The sequence below is a fragment of the Manis javanica genome, chromosome 2 (assembly GCF_040802235.1).
Source record: "Manis javanica isolate MJ-LG chromosome 2, MJ_LKY, whole genome shotgun sequence".
NCBI classification, from domain to species: Eukaryota; Metazoa; Chordata; class Mammalia; order Pholidota; family Manidae; genus Manis; species Manis javanica.
In genome coordinates this window covers 128,709,074-128,729,797 of record NC_133157.1, presented here as the reverse complement: position 1 = coordinate 128,729,797, position 20,724 = coordinate 128,709,074, and the positions used below count along the sequence as shown (strand labels likewise).

Sequence of the window (20,724 nt, the reverse complement as noted above, 5' to 3'; positions counted from 1 at the left end):
TGGTTTTCAGACTTCAGTAATGAAGAGTGACTGAGAATTCCAGCAAAATGCTGCTTCAGGAGCTGTATTCCTGATACTCTGGTTAATCCTGGTTCAGGGGTGGGTCCCCAAGAGTCTGCATTTCTCGGTAGCATTCCTCCTGTTTGTTGTAGGTGGTTTGGAAGCAGCATTTTGAGGAATGAAGCTCTGCAGTAATTGTTAAGCTATAACAGAGGTTATGCGTTTTTGAGGACACTGAGTGACTGTGAATGTGTCAGATGTGTGTAGTCTGGGGGTAGTTGTTTTCCTGTTGTATACATGTTGGTTATTGGCAATATCCTTGAAATTATTCAACATGTGAGACATTAAAAACATAGTTGGCCCCTGGGTATTTGATATTAAGATGTTACTGTCAAATAGTTTTAGGAATGAGAACGGTATTATGGTTTGCTGTTTTTATGTATAAAGCTCAGAACAGTTTATCTGGCATTAAAATTTCAAGGATGGGGGAAAAATGTATTAGAATATTTCCTTGAGCAGGAAGGCAATAATGAAAAAAGTTGAAAACGGCTTTAGAAATAACATATTAAAATACTTAGTGGTAAAATGATTTAATTTGGGGGATTTAGGTTAAAATATTCTGGTCTGGGTTAAGGGACCTAGGAATGTACATGAAACAAAATTGACCAGGAGTTAGTAGTTGTTGAAGCAGGATGGTAGAGACTTAAGAATTCATTGATATGTTCTCTTTAATTTTATGTTAGAAATTTTCCATAACAAATGGTTTTTTAAAGTTGGAATTAGTTTTTGTTTCCTTTACCCCATCAACAGATACTTACATTGAATGCTTTCATTTGATTGCTCAGTATTATAGAAGGTTTTCAGGATTAGGATATGGGTAAAGCAGCATCCTCTTATAATTTAAGTGTGTTTTGTAATTCTGTTGATTAGAGTTTTTGTCTTTTCAAATTTATCATTACCAGATTTAAATTTTTTTATGCCAGTATTTCTTTTAAAGAGACAGAATTTTGTCTTTTTTAAATGAGCTTTCATCCCACATGAAAGGAAGATCAGCAGAACAAATTCTGTTTATCCTTTTTTTAATTTGGTTTCATTTTTTAAACCTTTGTTAAGTTTCATGTAACTTGCTTTGCACATAGTTGTATAAATAAAGTTTTATATTCCAGGGCAGTACCATCTCATGTATTTTATCCTTGAAAACTAATCTTTTTGTAACATGACTGATTCCAAGCAGCTAGTCATATACTTAGTAACACAAACTCGAACTTTAAGCTGACATAATTAGTGGGCAATCTTAGTTTAATGGGAGTTAACAAATTAGAGAAGAAGATATCAAAATAAACTACAGATATGCAGACTAAAAACTGCTTGGGAAAATTCTTTACTACCAGCTTAAAAATTTTCAGCTTTAGGGATTACCTGCAGCCAGTTTTTTTAAATCCTAGAGAGTTCGTGTCTTCCTGCCCAGTATATGTCAGGATCACTTTCTCTATCCATCCATTGCATATTTGTAAACTGTAGATTAAAAACCATTTCATATAAAATACAGTTGCAAAAGTAGATCCCTCCAAAAAGTGTTTACTATATTTATATTAAATATATTTATATTAAAAAGTCAAAATTTATGGATCACATACTGATTTCCTGTACCATTATTTTACTCACATGGAAAGTAAAGAGATGCTGATAAGTAAGGAATTATGTTTTCATGTAAAATCTAGACTCTTAGACATCCTCGCCAGTATCTGCTTCAGTCTGTTTAATTTATGCTTACCATCTTTTCACTTATGCAGCTTCAGTTACTAGAAAATATGTTGCGATTTTAAATACTTTAATTGGTTGAAATAAAAAGTTGCTTGTGAAATCATTTCTGCTAACTTCTAACATCTTTTGAGATTGGTATGTGAAATTGTTATTGTGAAGTGAAGATACATTGCTTTGATTCTGTTAAACTGATTAGTTAGCTAATTACTCAGCATTAAGTTTGCCTAACCAAATCTGTGAAGGCATTTGTTAGAGAAAATTTTACCTGTAACTGAAAGATGGAGCTGCAGTTTCATCTGTATCTCCATTTTAAAAGTATGTATTAAGTAGAAAAATTTAAAAATAGAAAAATACTTGGTTCTGATAATCTCTCCACATTGTCCTTTAAATTTTGGTATTTACCTTGTGAATTATATATTTAATGACTGGATTAAAATTGTTCAAAATTATAAGCACTGTTAAATTCAAGAGAGATGGTGGTTTATTGCTTCTACAGATGTGCCCTCCTGGGGTCATACTGAAATCCAGTGTAAGGCTTTTTTTATACATATTTCACATGCACATTTAAATAAAAGTGGCCAGGTTTCTGTAAACCTTTTACAAAAATGGTGGAAATTTGTGTTCTTAAAAAAGGCTAAAGAAACTAGTATATGTGATTATCGTAATAATTGAATTGATAGGCTGTTAAGATTATTCTTTTCTTCAATGTGAAAGGTTTGTTACAAAGACAGAAAATCTTCGATACAAATAGTAAGAAGACAAAAAAACTTTGCTACAAGTAGTAAGAGTTTTATTTTGAAGCTTCAGTATGCTTTTCTTGTTCTTCAATGATTTTAGAGCCAGAGGACAAAACAGAGTACAGTCCTTGCCCCAGTAATTGACCTAAAGCGGGGAGGCTCCTCAGATGAGCGGCAGATTGTGGACACCCCACCGCACGTGGCAGCGGGCCTGAAGGTAAGCCCCACCTCTGACCTGCCAGGCCTTCCTGCCTTCTGCACATCTTACTTTATGCATATGTCACTCTGAACACAGTGTCTCCCTGGTGGACCTTTGCAGTCTAGTCACTGTCATCTTCAACTTATTTTTTACTTTTGTTTCATGAAGTTTAAAACATATCTATTAAAAATAAAATAGTACATCATAGAAAAGTCAGAAACTGAGATATGTAGAAAGAAAAATAAATGACTTTGAGTCCTGCCCTCCAGAGTTTTAAAACTCTAGTTTTAAACCTCCATTCTATGCCTCCTCCACCTTCTGTTTTCTAACTTGCCTTTCTCACTTAATATATTGTGAATGTTCGTCTGTTCAAAAACTGAAGGACTGTTTTGATCATTTTGATGGCCTCACTATGTTCCCTTGTATGAATGTGCTGTAGTTTATATAATTCATTTAAATAGATAGTTGTTTTCTGATTTTTACTATCGTAATAAATGATGATACTGTTTTATGGTGGATTAAAATAGACAAAAGTTTAAAAGAAAATTCTACCACCCTAACCTTTATGATCCCAGTGATTTTACATAAGCTTAAAAAACAAAGAAACAGATATGGTCAACTCTAGGTTAGTGAGGATTAAGAAGGTCTGTCTGTAAAGGTAACTGAAAATAATAATTAAAATATACACTGTGAGAGGCAAATGAATTTAATAAAAACTGTACTCAAACCCACAGATTATATTCAAATAATATGACTGCATACAGCATGGAGAAGACAAGTAATGACTCTATAGCATCTTACTACTGCTGATAGACAGTAACTGCAATGGGGTTAGGGAGGACTTGATACCTTAATTTTAAAAAAAGGTTAAAACACTAATAATAGTAATATGACTGCAGTAGTTTAAACAGCACTGTGCACATAAGTTGCTTGGTGAAAAATGACCAAAAGGTTAATAGAATATGCTATTACTGCTGACTTTCTTAGCAAGGTACTATTCCCTTTCCCAACTATAGAAAGAACCCAAAACAAGCTGAGACACAGTCCCACTTGCATGCCCCCTCCTTTCTTTAGTTTCTCTGTCCTCACGGTTTGGACTATTTTGGGTTGGAGCCCACTTGCTCCCCAAATTGCCTTTTTTCTGAGACTGGGTGCAGCTGAAGATAGGATTTCTTGGCCAGAGGAACTAGTGCTGCTCCTGTAGGCTGACAGTCTGTCAAGAGGGGAACACACCCTATGGTGGGCATGGTTGTTTGGGTTTCTTAGTCTTTGACAACTTTTTCCCATAAATTCTCTAATTTTTTTCTTGCCACATCTATTCTAAAACTGATTCATCATTTTCTGTACTGTGTATTGACTCTAAAACCTGTATTATTGCTCCCAAGTTTAATCAGTGAACTATTTCCTTGTTAACGTAGTTTTCATAACCAATTTTTAATTGTAAAGTGTCCCTATCAAGTGAATATATTTTAATTTATACAAGTATTTCTTAACTGTAGAACCATGTAGGTCAGCTTTCATGTTGTCATAAATAATACACTACAGAGAGCTTTCTGTGCATTTAAAATTATTTTCTTAGGATTGATTTCCTGAGGTGGCATTAAGAGATCAGTCCTCTTTATGGCCAGTTTATTTTAGGGCCAGCTTGTTTCCACAAAGTTGTGTCAGTATACAGTATCACCTATGATAGATGAGGGGTTTAGTTGTAGCCGCCTTTCCCTGCATTGCAGTGTTAATTATTTTAATTTTTAAGAAATCAAACTGCTCTGTTCTTTATAGCATTTAGAGAAGGATGGTTTATTGTTAAACTTAACAGGATTTATACATTAAAATTTGCTTTCGAACTTTGAAATGACAATTTCATATAGACAGTTTGTTCTGTCAGACTTGATAATAGTTTTATACAGGTTGAGTGACTGGCTATTAGTTTCTCTCCTGTCTTAATAATAACTGAAAGGCAATCTTGTTCATGTGCCTCTAAAATGTCTTTTAGATGACTACAAATTCACAGTACCCTTTGGGAGCCCTATATTAGATAGATTTGTGTAAATTTTCCAATGATAGGGCCTGGGAGCTGAATTATTTTTCTATATCTTAAATCCATTAGATCATAGTGTTCCTGATTTTTGTTACAAGAAAACAATGAAATTTGTTTTACCATGCAGTATGTCAAACTGAACACTGTAATACGGAATTGTTAGATTTAGATCTCTTGATACTGAGCCTAAGCTGTCTTTATCAGACTAGTTTTGTCTTCAGATACAAAACCCATTTCACAAACACCCTTCCTCCCTTTGATTGGCAAGGAAAAGTACCTCCTGAAAGAAGTACAGAGTGGGCTCTCAGGGACGCTAGTCCTAAGATGTGCTTCACCAGATATTACAGACCGTAAGGAAGAGTTATGCTAAGAAAATTAACAGAAGGAAGTGTGGAGGTTTAGGGAAGACCACGCAATAGATCAGGGCTTACCAGAACTTTGTAGAGGTAAGACTGCCAACCTCGGAAAGAAGCCCACTTCTCATCACAGGCCTTCTAGGAGCCTCCACTCTGCCTGGGCTACCTCTCTCTTCTCAGAGAGTGCCCCAGTTTCTAAATGTATAGAAGAGAAACACAAAATGGTATCATCTGGGGGCGGGAGGAGAAAGGGGGCATTAAGATTAGCATGTATAATGTTGGGGGAGGCCCCGTGCAACACAGAGAAGACAAGTAGTGATTCTACCGCATCTTACTACGCTGATGGACAGTGACTGTAATGGGGTTTGTACGGGGGACTTGGTGAAGAGGGGAGTCTAGTAAACATAATGTTCCTCATGTAATTGTAGATTAATGATACTGAAAAAAAAAAAGGCAAAAAAAAAAATGGTATCATCTGAACCTGATCTTAGTGGACCTTAAAAAAATTAATGATGGGAAGGGAATCACATCCACCCATGACAGCACCTGAGATGCAGCCTTCCTGGGAGGAGATGTCTGTTCCAGGGGATTGCAGAAAGCTCAGAGGGCTGCTTTTGCCTTTTTTTTAAATATATCATGTCTCCATGTAATCATCATCTAAAGTTACTGTATTAAATGACAAAAATGATTGTGTCATTCATGGGGTTTTTTTTAAGTTTCACAGAGATATTTAAGCAAGAATTATTCAGTGTTTAAATAATCAAATGTATTGCTGAAAAATTTTAGATGGTGGAATCTTGTTTAGGAATTCCAGGGAAATGCCATGGCTATTTATGGAATTAATACTGAATGAAGAAGAGGTAAAATTCTTTGTTAGGGTTCTGCTGCTACCTAGCTGGGTATGTGGCCATGTGAGGTCATTAACCCTCCTTAGGCTTTTGTTCTCTCATCTGTAAAACAGAAGAGGCACGTAGAAGGTCTTTAAGGTCTCTTCTAACCTCATCTCCCTTGACCTTAGTTCTCTGGGTAAAGTGATAGGACACGAGGCTGATACTTTGGCATTTTTACCTTCCTCAGGATCCTGTTCCCAGTGGGTTTTCTGCAGGAGAAGTTTTGATACCCTTAGCTGATGAATATGATCCTATGTTTCCCAATGACTATGAGAAAGTGGTGAAGCGCCAGAGAGAGGAACGACAGAGACAGCGGGAACTGGAAAGGCAAAAAGAAATAGAAGAGAGAGAAAAGTAAGGCTCTGTTTGGATTTGTGGATGTTTTATGTTTGAAATGTGTATAAGGATATTAATGAAAGAGTATCTAGTGCCATCCATAGGCCGAGGTTATTTTTCTTGGTTGATTGGAGCAATCCTCAGAAGAATTCAAACTTTTTAAGAATTTGTAGTTGTTACATCCCAGTATGACAACAAACTGTAGAGCAAATTTCATGTCTAGACACAGAAAACTTTATACAGTTCAGGTGAGTTGTTAGAAAAGCAACTTAGAAAACTGATATTGAATGATATCATTTTTCCTGTGCTGTGACTACCAGAATCATAGCTATTTAAAATACTTAAAATGTTATTCTTATCTGTAACTATTTTTAAGCTAGATAGGATTCTTTAAAACTTACATACATCTTTTATTTATGTTTTTGAACATGGGTAACAAGGATTTATTTGTATTTTTTTTAATATTGAATGTTAATAACTAGTTGCATAAAATATCAGTATACTATTTCTCATTATTTATTGAATTATTTCATGAAGTGCAAATGTTCTAGAGAATCAACATTAATAAACTATTACCTGTGCTGTTAGGCTTTAAAATTGAAGGAGATAAATATCAAGGAAAATTTTCTTGCTACTTAACTCATGTGCCTATAAAATTTACTGTGTTTACACAGTGTTGCTCATGTGAAACCTTCATAAGATTGTATGTCAATGATACCTTAATTTTTTTTAAAAAGGACAAAAAATTTTCTGGGTTTTTCTCACTTCTCATTGTTTTGCTACTTTAGTATTCATCCAGTTGTTTGTATCACCACCACCACCACCCCTCTCCCGAGGTTAATAATTTAGCGTGAAAGGGACAATTTGGATATTTTTCAGCCCAAGGAAAGTCAGGAGATGTCTTTGGGTTCACATCTCCAAATTGGTGAACGATTGGTTCTTTGTTATCACAGGAGGCGTAAAGACAGACATGAAGCTAGTGGGTTTTCAAGGCGACCAGACCCAGATTCAGATGAAGACGAAGATTATGAGCGAGAGAGGAGGAAAAGAAGTAAGGCACGGATTATTACGTTTCATACGTGGTGCAATTAATTCCACTATGTGTTTTTCATACCCAATCTGATAAACAGTTCAGTTGACATTGATTTGGGTAATTTTCTCTCTGGAATCCCAGCAATCTCCTTTTGCAGAACAGTTTTAATTTACACTGTGTTTCACATATGTTCTCCTTTGAGCATCCCAGCCACTTTTTAATATTTATTTATTGGCTACCTCAGGCATGCTTTACCATATGTACACACACTTTTTACTTGCAGCACAGTCACACTGACCTGTTCCCCCATGACCAGTTGCATTTCTGATCAACACTGAGTGGAGAGGTAGGGCACTACTTTCAGATTGTTTGCCACTAACATGCCCGAATTAGAGGAAATCACTCAGCTTTCCCGGATGTTGTTTTCTTTCAATGTTGTGTGGAGGACAGGGACACAAGAGTTTGAAGTAGGTGCTTTGTACGGCCCCTTCCATCTCTAAAATTTGACAAGTGGAGGCATAATTGTGGAAGCTAAATTCGTAGTGATCACTAGTTAGACAGTGTTCTTATTTGAGGGAATGAAATGCTGCTTATTTTAGCTGCATCGTGTTTTGATTGCTGGGGTTTCCTTGATTTAGTTGACCAGTTTGGTTGACAGATTGAGATTTAAGTGAGAAATTTAAATCGTCTACTTGTTTCTTTGGTACGTGGTACTGTCCTGAGCACCTTCGTATGATCTTTATAAACACAAGAGTTTGGGGGCTCTGTGGTTGTCCCCATTTTAAGGGAGAGGGACTAGTGCTTTATATGACACAGGTCCACTGCCTGTCACATCCAAGAGCTTAATTTGCCTGAAAACCTAATTATAATGTGGTCATCCTGAAATGAGACCTGAGAATAATGGTCTGCCTTCTTTTGGCTGTCAGATAGTAAGTGGCTCATTTTGGTTCATTTATGCCCATCATTCTCTGTCCAGGAAATGTGAGTAGTAGGAATGGTGACAACACAGAACAGGTTCTTCAGGAGCCAGAAGTAGCTACATTTCCAAATAGGTGTTTAGTTCAGTGGTTTGCACCTGGAAGGGAATGTACTATATTGCGCAGGTGGGGAGCTTTGGCATCCCAGGAGACTGGATTTATTCTCTCTCTGCCCAGTAACTCTCCTCCAGTCATTTTCTCACCTGCAGAATGAAAACAGTAATGCCTACGTCAGAGGTTTATTAAGCCTGAATGACATAATGTATGTAAAAGTGCATGGTGGGCAACATGCTCTCAGTAGTGATGTTACTGTATTTTAAGAAACTCTCTGGGTTGTGTTCTTTTCCCTTAAAACTCATTTAGTAACTACATTCTGGGGCTTTTGAATGTCTGCTCTGAAAAAATAACTTTGCCTGGGTTTTGCCAGTTTTCCACATTTTTAATCCTATGTTCAGATATTGAACAATTAGGGGGTATAATAGCAGGTCTTTTTCTTTGTTGGGGGCTGTGATATGGCAAATGGTGTATGTCACAGCCTTTGAGAGTCTGGCGTCTGAATGGTTTTCCCTCCTGTAATCCTTGGAATTAATGTTTCTACAGGTATGGGTGGAGCTGCCATCGCGCCACCCACTTCTCTCGTGGAGAAAGACAAAGAGTGTATGTATCTGTTGTATGTGTTTTCTTCTCATTTCTTCTGATGCAAATCTGTAACTTAGTCATGGGAAATCTTAGCTCAAATCAGCCAGGTTCCCAGAGTGTAAAAGGAAGTGGCCAAAAACGGGTCCTTTGGCTCTAAGGCCGAGTGTGGGTCTGTGAGGCTGGTGCTCTTATCCACCCCTTGTAATTTAGAAGGTCATATGCCAGGCTCTGGGCTTGAATTAACTCAGTTTGTAATTGTCCTCAGTAGTATAGAAGCTGTTGAATTCATGGCCTTCCACAAGGTGGCAATGCTCCCTTGATTAGATTTTCTGCCATTGGTTTCTGTTTCTGCACATTTATTTACATTGCAAGGGCAGCCCACCTGCTATTTCTTCTCCCAGTGATCCATTCTAGAATTCTGGGGTTGGGATTGGACTTTGGTATAGCATGTAGATCTTTTTCCTGTCTTCTGGGTTGTGTCATATCTAAATTATCCTACTGTTTAATGGCTATCTCACTGTTGGTGCTCTTTTTAAAGAAGAAAAATTAAAAAGTATTATTAAATGCCATTTGTGGGAAAACACCTGACAAACCATAAACCCCAGCTGAAACCAGTGTCTGGGAGAGGGGCCCAGGCATCTTGTGCTTTTTGAAGCTCCTTGTTGATTCTTAGGTGTAGACAGGGTGGAATGTCCCTGCTCAGATGGGTGGTCCCTGACCTCACAGACTTTCATTGTCTACTAGGCTAATTGGGTGGTGAGATTACAGTCTTAAGACATATACACAAGATGCTGTGGGAATCAAAAGAGACTTTGAATCTACCTGGAATATGTAGAAAGTCTTAAGGATTGAGGCAAAAATTGTTATTTAAGAGCACTTTAAAGTGTGAGATATGTTTCAGTAAGATGTAAAGACATTTGAAGAGACATAAACAGCAGGAACAAGCTAGAATCAGAAAAAGTGTTCTACCTGTATGATATTTTAAGAAGTCATGTAGAGACTATAAAATGGACTTGGTTTTTTCCCATTGCTTATGGTAGACCAATAATATCAGTTAAATGAGTTCAAGATAACTGATTTATATGAATGTAGTTGAGAATTTTTTTGTAGTATTTTGGTAATCTTATTTTATTTCATCCCAACAGTACCCCGAGATTTTCCTTACGAAGAGGACTCAAGACCTCGCTCACAGTCTTCCAAAGCTGCCATCCCTCCCCCAGTGTACGAGGAACAGGACAGACCCAGATCTCCCACTGGACCTGGCAACTCCTTCCTTGCCAACATGGGGTAATGGTTCCAAGTGCTGTCATCTCCGCAGGCCTGAGGATGAGCCTCAGTGTGAATTGCTGCGAGCCCTTTCAGTAGCTGCAGCTTGTTTGGAAACTACGGTTCATGGGGAGACACTGGGTGTGTTCTCACACAGGGTCCTAGAGAGTCAGTGCTGGAGTCCTGGGGGGTAGTCCAGCATGACACTGTTATGTTTTGTACAAAACTCAAAGCCCCCTAACAAGTTTTTAATGATTGAGTTGCTGAACATTGTATTCTCTAGGTAGGAAGTTTTCCTGATATTTATTTATATACATTTTTATAATACTTGCAAGTAAAATAGCTCACGTAAAAGCTAACTTACACTATGCCCAAAGGGTGAATTTTTTTTTTCTTGATAAAATGAATTTTTAAGGAAATTACATATGTGAGAATGTAGGTGCATTTGTAGTCAACACAGTTTTGTGATGGGAGTTTAATGTAGGGTAGCAGTGGTCGCTGGGGGCCCCCTTGAGACCAGTGAGGTACCTCAAGGTGCAGTTGGAAAGCTGTCGTGGTATTAGGGAAAACAGTGGACTGAAAACCAAGCCTCTTGGGTTCCGATTTCAGTTCTACCATTAGTACCTATAGAAATGATTTCTAAATGTGGTGTCTTATTTTGCTCCTAGTCAACTTTAAGCTAGTCGGTGAAACTGGGCCCATTTATTTTCTCATTGAGTAAATAGATGATCTCTAAGAGTTCTTTAATTTATAATGTCTGTCATTGGAAACTGTTGTACATATTTAGAAAAGTGCAGTCATCTTCATTATATGAAACTTCATAGTTACTTTTCTGTAGGCACACTTTTAAGTCAACGTGGTGTGAATCTAAAGCATTGCAGGTACTAGAGCACAAAAGACCTAGTGTATTCAAGAGGGATGCTAGGGAAGTGTTGTCAGGGAAACTGGTATTTCCCTTACTTCAAAGATGATCTCAGGATGTCAGGATTTCAGCATTAACCTTTTATATTATTTCATCCTAAACATTCCCACACTTCCATCTCATGGGTCGTTGTTAATTATGTGTGGCCTCAGCAAAGCCCTTGTGGAATTTATCCTCTCTCTTTTCAGGAGATTGTTGTGATATAAAATCCATTTATGCCATAGCTGATTACTTCAAGTACAGGGGGTCTCTCTCTTTCCTCCTCCAGTGGCACAGTAGCACATAAAATCATGCAGAAATACGGCTTCCGGGAAGGCCAGGGTCTTGGGAAGCATGAGCAAGGACTGAGCACAGCATTGTCAGTGGAGAAGACAAGCAAACGAGGAGGCAAGATCATTGTGGGCGATTCCACAGAGAAAGGTGGGTCTCCCCTACAAGCAGGGTTTCCAGGGTGGGCACAGGGGTGATGGAGGCCACAGTGGGAGTGCTGGCCCTCTTGAAGAGAAGAGAATTCCTGACTGTGACGTATTCCACTTTGTGCAGTGAAAACCGAGAATCCTGAGGCTCATAATTAATGTTCAGAACAGATATAGAGATAGGAAGGCCTGTGGGAGAAAAAGAAGACAAAAGACTTTGGCAGAAGATGAACGGCATTCAAGAAAATAATTTCATGTCTTTTTCTGCTAGGCAGACAACCTTGTTACATTGATAACAATCATAGCTTTTATAGCATGAGAGACAAAGTCAGATACAGTGTATTGAGTTACCTCTGCTCTGTCTCCATCCTGAAAGGGTTCTCTACTTCTTTCTTAAGTGTGGTTTCTAATTTTCTTAAAAATTGATTGCTCTGTGAGATCTGGTGTTATTTTAGTCTACTGGTTGATGATGCCTACTTGGTGTTTTATTTTCAAATGATTATTCCTCTGTTTTGTACTGGCGGCATATTGGAATGAGTCAAACATATCTTAGCCTTTTAACAGGAGAGTTCAGTATATTCTGTCAACTTAGAGAAAACTTGAATGGCAGCCCTGTTGACACAAAGCTTCAGGAAGCAGCCAGCCCACCTGACAGACTAGTACCAAAAACCAGCAGTTGTTCCAATTGTGAGGAGATCAGAAATGAGCCAGTGGCTGCTTTTTATGTTGGGCTAGTGACCTTCAGCCACTGCTGGAGCCAGATTCACCCGTAAGGGCAGTGACTGATACGCTCTGTGAACCCTTTAGGAAGTGAACTAAGCAAAAATTTCAGATAATCGGGGAAGCTGAAAACTTCAAGAAGTTATAGTAAAAACCTATACCCAAGCAAAATGAATGGTTTCATCACAGATGAGGCCACATTTTTGCTCAGAGATGGATTGAATATATGCTTACAGATGATTCTAGGATATAAACAGTGAGGATTGCTGTTACTAATAATTATTCGTTAAAACTGGGACACAGTGCTCTGAAATGCCTACATCTGATCATATGTTTTCCTGCAGATGCATCCAAGAAGTCAGATTCAAATCCATTAACTGAAATTCTTAAGTGTCCTACTAAGGTGGTCCTACTAAGGGTAAGATGCAGGTGGAAAACCTGTTGGCCTACTTGGGTTTTGTGTGTCACATTGTCCTCATCAATCCCTGCATGTTTTAAGCCCACTGATACCATGACAGTCAAAACTGAAAGTAATTCTTTTGCAAATGATACTTTTGGGTAGATTGCATGTAAAACTGATTTTAGATTCCTTTTTCATTAAGGTTTCTTTACCAGATAATAGTGTTGTGAGTAATTACTGTAGAATATTTTAAATTGCTACAAGTTCAACTTAGTTGCATTTCAATGCTTGTGTAGATGGTCTTGTAACTCTGTGAAGCTTCATGTATATTTTTATTTTGTTTTTCTAAGAAATACCAACTTTGAGTACTACAATGATAAAACTTCATTGTATCCTTTGGGATTAAGAACATTTGCTTTCCTCATGAAAGAAAGTTATTTACATGTCTCATTTATATATTGGTATATTATACTTGATACTTGAATGTATTTATTTTTGTTTATAGAACATGGTTGGTGCAGGAGAAGTAGATGAAGACTTGGAAGTTGAAACCAAGGAAGAATGTGAAAAATATGGCAAAGTTGGGAAATGTGTGATATTTGAAGTAAGAAGATTTTCTTCGGTTGTTTCTAATCCAACTTGTAATTGACAGATTACAAAACATTTTATCCAAATAGAGAAGGTGTGCTGTCTGCCACACTGTCCTACTATGGAGAATGTGTGGCTTAGACAGACTTCCTTACTCGGTTATAACAATTTTCAGCAGACAAGAAGGACTTCATATTTTATTCAGATAAAAAGATAAAAATGTTCCATTTTGTGATTTAGATGTAGGTTGTTTGATTAAAGCCTTTGATGACAGGTGCTCAGTGGTTAGTTACCTGAACATGCCTTTGCGTCATTCACTTAGGAGGTAAGGATTTAGTGCCCCCACATACCCAGTACTGTATTGGGAGCATTTGGGAGACAGGAAACATGTTCTGAGCTCTCAGTGATGTGTGCATTTGAAGAAACAACAAAAAAATGTAAAAGTAGAGACTATTTAGTTGCTAGGCTCAGTAGTATTGACTACAGGTATAGGAGTTGGGGAGAGGACTAGGTCAGCAAAAAGAGAAGGCTTTGTGAACAGTGTCAGATGTGAGCTGAGCTTTGAAATGAATGGGTCAGATTGGATGGAAGGAGAGGGTGTTCACATTAGGATGACAGCCTCTGGGATCTGGGAGACGGGGGTGCCCATGTTGGGATTTGGCTAGAGGCAGGCTTACGTGGATGGAGTGGTACCCTATGAGGCAGGGCTTAGAAAGCTCGCAAAGGCATTTAGCCCATAGGAGGGGCAGTTAGAGTACACATCTGTACATCTTTTTGTCTTAAATTTCAGCTGTCACTTCTGCTTCCTTCTGTATCATGTTGCTGTTTGTTGACCACATAATTAGTTTACAGCAGCTGGCACAGGACCATGGTGTCAGACGCTGCTCTCTTAGCTGTGTTCCCTGCACCTGACACAGTACCTGACATAAACAGACTTCAACAGATTGTGTTGACAGACAAATCATACTTATTTCCTTAGTATTTGACTGCTGCTTGTCTGTATATGATGATAATTTAACTACTTTGGCAGAATAATTTAAGGGAGAAAACATTCAATGACCCCTCAGGTGATGACTTGACCTGTTATGCTTTCATTTCTTTTCCAGATTCCTGGTGCCCCTGATGATGAAGCAGTACGAATATTTCTAGAGTTTGAGAGGGTTGAATCAGCAATTAAAGGTAAGTTGTATAGCTAAACATAAGGAATAAAAAAGTTGGATTCGTGATCTTGATCATTGTAATTAAGACATGTTCTTGAACTGTCTCAGGATACCTGTAATAACTGACTGTTCTTCTGTTTGCCTTTTAGCTGTTGTTGACCTGAATGGGAGGTATTTTGGTGGACGGGTGGTAAAAGCATGTTTCTACAATTTGGATAAATTCAGGGTCTTGGATTTGGCAGAACAAGTTTGATTTTAAGAACTAGAGTATGAGTCATCTCCAGTGACCCTTAAATGAGCTGAAAGCTGAGCAGAGAAGAAAATGGCAGCAGCCAGCCTGTATGGCTCTTGGGTACAAAGACTCTTGGAAGGACTTCTAAGATATATGTTGATTGATCCCTTTTTTATTTTGTGGTTTTTTAATATAGTATAAAAATCCTTTAAAAAAAAAAAACAAAACCAACAATCTGTGTGCCTCTCTGGTTGTTTCTCTTTTTTATTACATTTTTTTGCTAGGATTTCATGGTAATTCTCAAGTGCTTCAGTGATCCAGCATTTCTTGCACTAAAAAAATCTAGAAAGTTTTGGGATTTGGGGTTGTATTGTTATCCTTTGCTTTTCGTTCTTTCTTTTTTGATTCATTTTAATAAAACCTGCAAGTTACTAAACTGTAGCTTCCTAAATTCTATAATAAAGTATCATCTTGGCAGTCTGCCAAAGGTGAAAATGTCTTCTTTCTCTAACAGAGAAATTCTTATTGACTCCAGTCAGAAAAAAAACTTTATGACCTGAACTGAGGTTGAAGAATTGTGAGCCTACCATGACCTATTTGGATGAATCATTTTTGGTTAAGCTAAGTCAGACTACAGAGTTTGTGGTGGATTTGGGGTATATGGATATAGAAATCATGAATCTAGCATTTTTTTCAGAGATTCAAGCATAGTTGTTAGTGTAGATCAGAAATTAAGTTAACTCAAAACCTTGCAGGTACATTGTAAATGAGTGCCCAATTATGTTTTGGAAATGATGGTTCCTTGGGGTCACATTTCTACTGGCAAAATTTGTAGTAGTAGTTCTCGTATGTAACTTAAAACTTCATAAAATTCAGCCATATCATCTACTTAAACTGTACTGCCAAGTAATACAATTCTGAAATGGTGAAAAATTGTACCATTAAAGTGCAGTAGTATGTGTGGCTTAAAAATTCAGTAGGACCACAAAAAAGAAAAGAGATAAAAATATTTGGTACTGACATTTATTGCCAGAGCAGGAAGTGTTTCCAGAATATACTTGTGCCTGTGTTCTGTTCCTTGCTTGCCCGAATACTGCATGTGACTTTTCTGAAGGACATGCACCTGTGTTATCTCTAGATTATTAAGACATGAAAGTGTGTTGTGACCCTTCGGGGAAGAAAGCACTCAACATTTCTTTGCATCCATGGACTTGGTTTGGAGACATAAGGAATATTCTGACCCTTTTTAAAAAAGGATTTTCTCATGTTTTTATTTAACATAAATAAAAAGGATAACATTTTCTCTTTTGTGGTATTATTTTACTGAGTAATTTTTAATTAAGACTTGGTTTTTGTGATAAAAGTGCACATATTCTATAAAATAAGTTGGGGTTAAAGAATGTAAAGAAAGTAAAAGAATCTCATGATTGGACATTTCTTGGGACATAAAAGTAAACAGCCACCTGGAACTTGGATGGGTCTATCTGCAGACTTAGATACTGAGTGCCAGTGTGGGTCCCACATTTGGGTTTACAGGCACCTCTGTGCTATGCTGCGTGCACAGAACTTTCTCGGCATAAGTTGAAAATTTGTACTTTAACACGCCTAACCCACACCAGTCACAGCTTAGCCTCACCTACCTTAAAAAGTGCTCAGAACTCATACATGAACCTTCAGGTGGACAGAATCTCTAACACAAAGGCTACCTGATAATAAAAGTTGACTATCTCATGTAACTTATTGGATACTGTGTTGAAAGTGAAAAACAGGACGGCCGTCAGGGCAGGGGGACTGTCAGTGTCCCAGTTGTTGATGCTTGTGATTGCGTGGCCACCTGGGAGCTGAGGGGCTGAGTGCCACTGCCCAAGATCACAAGAAAGGATTGGAAAGAGGGTCCCCATCAACCTGGGAAGAGTACCAAATTCCAAGTACAGTTTCTGCTGATGTGTAGCACTTTTGCACCATTGTAAAGTCAAAAAATTGTAAGTCAAACCATCTTAAGTCGGGGATGTATTCATTGTGACAGCTTAGATTAATTTGTATAAACTCTGTTCCTACAGCATAAATTCTAAACTGCCTTCAATGCCATTATGCTTTCAAATAACATCGTTGCTTATTTGCACTGAGATGGCTTGCCCCAGCATTCTCAGCAGCAGCAGCCAGAAATGGCAGATGACTTACACTCCTTTGATTTTTACTAGCATGAACACAACTTAGTCTCCTTCATTACTTTTAATGTTCAGAGTGATTGAATTTATTTTTTTAAAAATTTTTTGCAGTACATACAGTAAAATGCTACATACAATAAAATGCACAAATTTTAGTGTACAGCTCAATCCATTTTGACACATGTATGCACATATAACCATCACCCAGATCAAAATACTAAATCTACTATTTTCCTCTTCACTGATTTTACCCATCCCCCACTTCCATTCTGGTAACCATCAGTCTGTTCTGTGTCTAGAATCTGTTTTATTTTGCTAGATTCCACATATAAGTGAAATCATACAGTATTTGTCTTTTCTGTTTCACTTAGCATAATACCCTCTAGGTCTATCCATGATGTTACAAGTGGCAAGAGTTCGTTCTTTTTTATGGCTGAGTAATGCTCCATTGTATATACATACCACATCTTTATCCATTCCCCTATGGGCAGAGTTGGGTTGCTTCCATACCTTGGCTATTGTAAATATTACTGCAGTGAACAAAGGGGAGGTGTGCATGTATCTTTTTGGATTAGTGATTTTGTTTACGTAAATTCTGCAGTTGCTGGGTTGTTAGGTGTTTATATTTTCAGTTTTTTGAAGAACCTCTGTACTATTTTCCATACTGGCTGCACCAATTTACATTCCCACTATCAGTGTATGAGGTTTCTTCATATCCTCGCCAACACTTGTTAACCTTGTCTTAACTGATCCTAGCCACTCCAACTGGTGTGCGTTGATAACCTCATTGTGGTTTGATTTGCATTTCCCTGGTGATTGATTAGTGATGTTGAGCATCTTTTCATGTGTCTGTTGGCCATCTGCATATCTTTGGAGAAATGTCTCTTCAGGTCTGATGCTCATTTTTTTAGTGATACTTTTTTTGGTATTGAATTGTGTGAGTTCTTTGTATGCTTTGGATATTAGCCCCCTTATTTTATATATCACTTGTGAATATATTTTCCCATTCAGTAGGTTGCCTTTTTGTTTTATTGATGGTTTCCTTTGCTGTGCAGAAGCTTTTTAGTTTGATGGAGTCCCATTTGTTTGTTTCTGTTTTTGTTTTCCTTGCCTTGGGAGACTTACCCAGAAAAAATTACTCATGCTGATGTTCAAGAATGTACTGCCTATGTTTCCTCCTAATTATTTTTAAGTTATCATGACTGCACTAATCATTAAATGCATTATTTGTAGTGAATTTCTGATACTGAAATAATTTCTTAATCTGTAAGATAGTACTTGAGAAATCTGAGTTTTTCAGTATTAGCTCAAATTCAAATTAACTTCAAATTACAAATTCATGTAAGACATTGGGCATTCCTGGCCCATCTGTGATCTTATGAAAGCCCTTCTTGTGTTTGGGAAGTTCCCTGCATTTGCCCTCTCCCTAAGGTAGAGATGGGAAACTTGCTTTCCTAGCTTGTCTTAACCCGAGGCAGGGGCTTGACTGGGCTCTTCTCATCAGATATGCTACCCAAGGCTTCAGCTTGGAGCGGAGCTTGTAAAGAAGCCATCCTCGTGCTGGCAAGGGTAGGTTCATTTTTGTCCAGCATTGGAGGAGCCAGGGGCAAAGACGTCATCCCATACTGACGTGTGTTGTGGGGTCATTTGTGTCACAGGGAGGTCTTTACAGCAGTTTCTAGGTATGACTTAGGAGTATTGATGCTTTATATAAAACCTGCAAGTGTGACAGGGGCCTGTCTAGAGATTATGTGCTATCTAGTTTTTTTGGTCCATTCCTTTCCTGCTTAAGCCATACTGAGTTCTCAACTAATAACAACTGACTGATAAACAAGTTGGTATCTGGAATTGCAAATGACAAATCCTAAAAGATGGAGGATACAGGACAGGATATGGGAAGACCAGCTAGGTTAGTTGGTGAAAAATTGATGGGCCTAGTTATTTTTTGGCAAAACATTCTGCCAAACTATTGCTGTATTGTAGAATACAGATCAGAATGGTGTTAAGGGAAATGATAGGGAAGCTAATGTTGGCATGTGTTGGTTGCTCTTAGGCAGCTGTTGTGTTTGTGCCAGACTACATGGGTTCAAACCTTGTTCTGCGTACTTGCTCTGTGACCAGTGCCTTGGCTGAAAATAAAAATGATAATCACACCTACTTAGGAATGTTAGAAGGCTTAAATAAATCCTTCATGAAAGCGTCACAGAAGGTTGAATAAATAGCAAGCTGCAAAGTTCTACAAGAGTGACAGTCAGACTAAAGGAAGCCAGCTTGAAAAGCAGAGTGAAGAAGATAGAGCCTCACTAACATGTTCTCTCTGCCTGGAACCTCAAGTCTGAATGATTGAGTTCCAAGTGTTAGAGTCTTCCTGGTTTGGAAAAAACTACCATAATTGAAACTCAACCAAGGGGGCCCAGCAGGCAGCCTTAGCAGGAGTTTAGAGAACTTGGTCTTGAAAAAAATGGAATTAAACTAATTTTCCCACTTCAAGTGATGGTTTTGATTTGCCCAAGAGAAGAGTCATTGAGGTGAGCGGGAAAGGACAGGACAGAGCCCCAGAGCAGCTCCTACAAGACATCATGCTCCATTTAAATGACAAGGATAAGGTCTGTATACTCAAGTGTGGAAATGCAGACATCCTGTCCTTTCCTGCTTCGTGTGCTAGGGCCTGGGTTTGGGGCAGATAGCCTGGCATTAGCTGTAGATGTGCATCATGTAAGGCCACATCTGGACCTGATGGAGAAAAAATGCCTTCAAAAATTTTGGACTGGAATCTATAACTGGAAGAGACTTGGAGTCGTCTTCTTGAGTTCAGGGGTGAGTGGTTTTAAAATGTGTATGTGGGAAGAATAGTCAATATTTTGGGGGGAGACAAGTCTGTGGCAAACACCGCATATCCCAACACCTAGTCCCAAACTTTCCTTTCTGTATTTGCCTCTATTTTGAAGGCTAGGAAAAAAATTAAACTTTTAACCCAGAGCTAGTGCCAGCCATGTGAAATTTCTGGCCAGTGAACTGTAAGTGGCAATGTAGTTTACTCTTAAGTAGTTTTGGAAATGCTTTTTACCTTCCCAGTTAAGCCATGGTAGCTCCATAGTGAACTTCAGGTGAGGAAGCAGCATGCTCAGGATGGCCGGGAGGAAGGCCTGGTCACAGCCGTGATACACTACAACTGCCTGAGCGCAACTCTTCTGGGTGGAAAAAGCAGGAGGCCCCATACCATGGTTTCTCTTCTGCTTAAGAGCAAATTCACCTCTTGCTGATACAGTCTGTCTGCTTCTCAAAATGTGTGTGATATATTCAAAAGCTGGGGGCAGTTTTTTTGCAGATAATTAAAAATCATCCAGTATTAAAACCTTGCAGACTGTATTTTTCTCAGTTTGTTTTTCCTAGTAGTCATCCCTACCTAAGCTGAAAGAGAACTCATTTTGTTTGAACAGGCATTTCTTTTGTTTAGCATGGGGAATGAAAACATGAATAAGGTAAGAACCCTTGCTTTCAACAAGTTCATAGTTGGTTTCAAAGAGAAATGAAACCAAAACCAGTGTGAGGTGAAATGCTCTGGAGCAGCACGTCAGTTGACCAAGCTCTTTGTGGTTAATAGCATCAGTTTATCTCGTCCCAGCATCCAGCACGTAATCCAGCACACAATAAATTGGCAATAAACTCGGTGGCTGTAAAGTGCTGAGAGGTTAGAGATGACTGAGCAGATCTGTTAGAAGTGATAAAGTGAGATCGCAATGAAAGAGAGGTGAGCTGCGCACGGGCTGAGGGAAGAGGAGGGCTTTCCAGACAGAGCGGCAGGAAGGACATGGAGGGACAGCACCGCCCTGACTATCTCATTGCCCCTGGCACTCTAGCATCTAGGTAGTACTGAGTTGCT

At 38.3% G+C, this 20,724-nt stretch overlaps 1 protein-coding gene across 3 annotated transcripts in view; it reads left to right on the top strand.

Moving 5' to 3' along the window:
• RBM17 (RNA binding motif protein 17) overlaps positions 1-20,724 on the top strand; it is a 49,259-nt gene that overhangs the window by 6,021 nt on the left and 22,514 nt on the right. The window contains exons 3-12 of one of the 3 annotated variants that reach the window (XM_037001453.2): positions 2,602-2,718; positions 6,172-6,338; positions 7,274-7,371; positions 8,931-8,987; positions 10,115-10,256; positions 11,426-11,577; positions 12,638-12,711; positions 13,199-13,297; positions 14,388-14,460; positions 14,591-15,981. In XM_037001453.2, coding sequence (XP_036857348.1) covers positions 2,602-2,718; positions 6,172-6,338; positions 7,274-7,371; positions 8,931-8,987; positions 10,115-10,256; positions 11,426-11,577; positions 12,638-12,711; positions 13,199-13,297; positions 14,388-14,460; positions 14,591-14,694 — 1,083 coding nt within the window. In that variant the 3' untranslated portion in view covers positions 14,695-15,981. Of the gene's footprint in view, positions 1-2,601; positions 2,719-6,171; positions 6,339-7,273; positions 7,372-8,930; positions 8,988-10,114; positions 10,257-11,425; positions 11,578-12,637; positions 12,712-13,198; positions 13,298-14,387; positions 14,461-14,590; positions 15,982-20,724 lie in introns of those variants that run through there. The other 2 variants (XM_037001458.2, XM_073229374.1) reach the window with 2 other exon arrangements.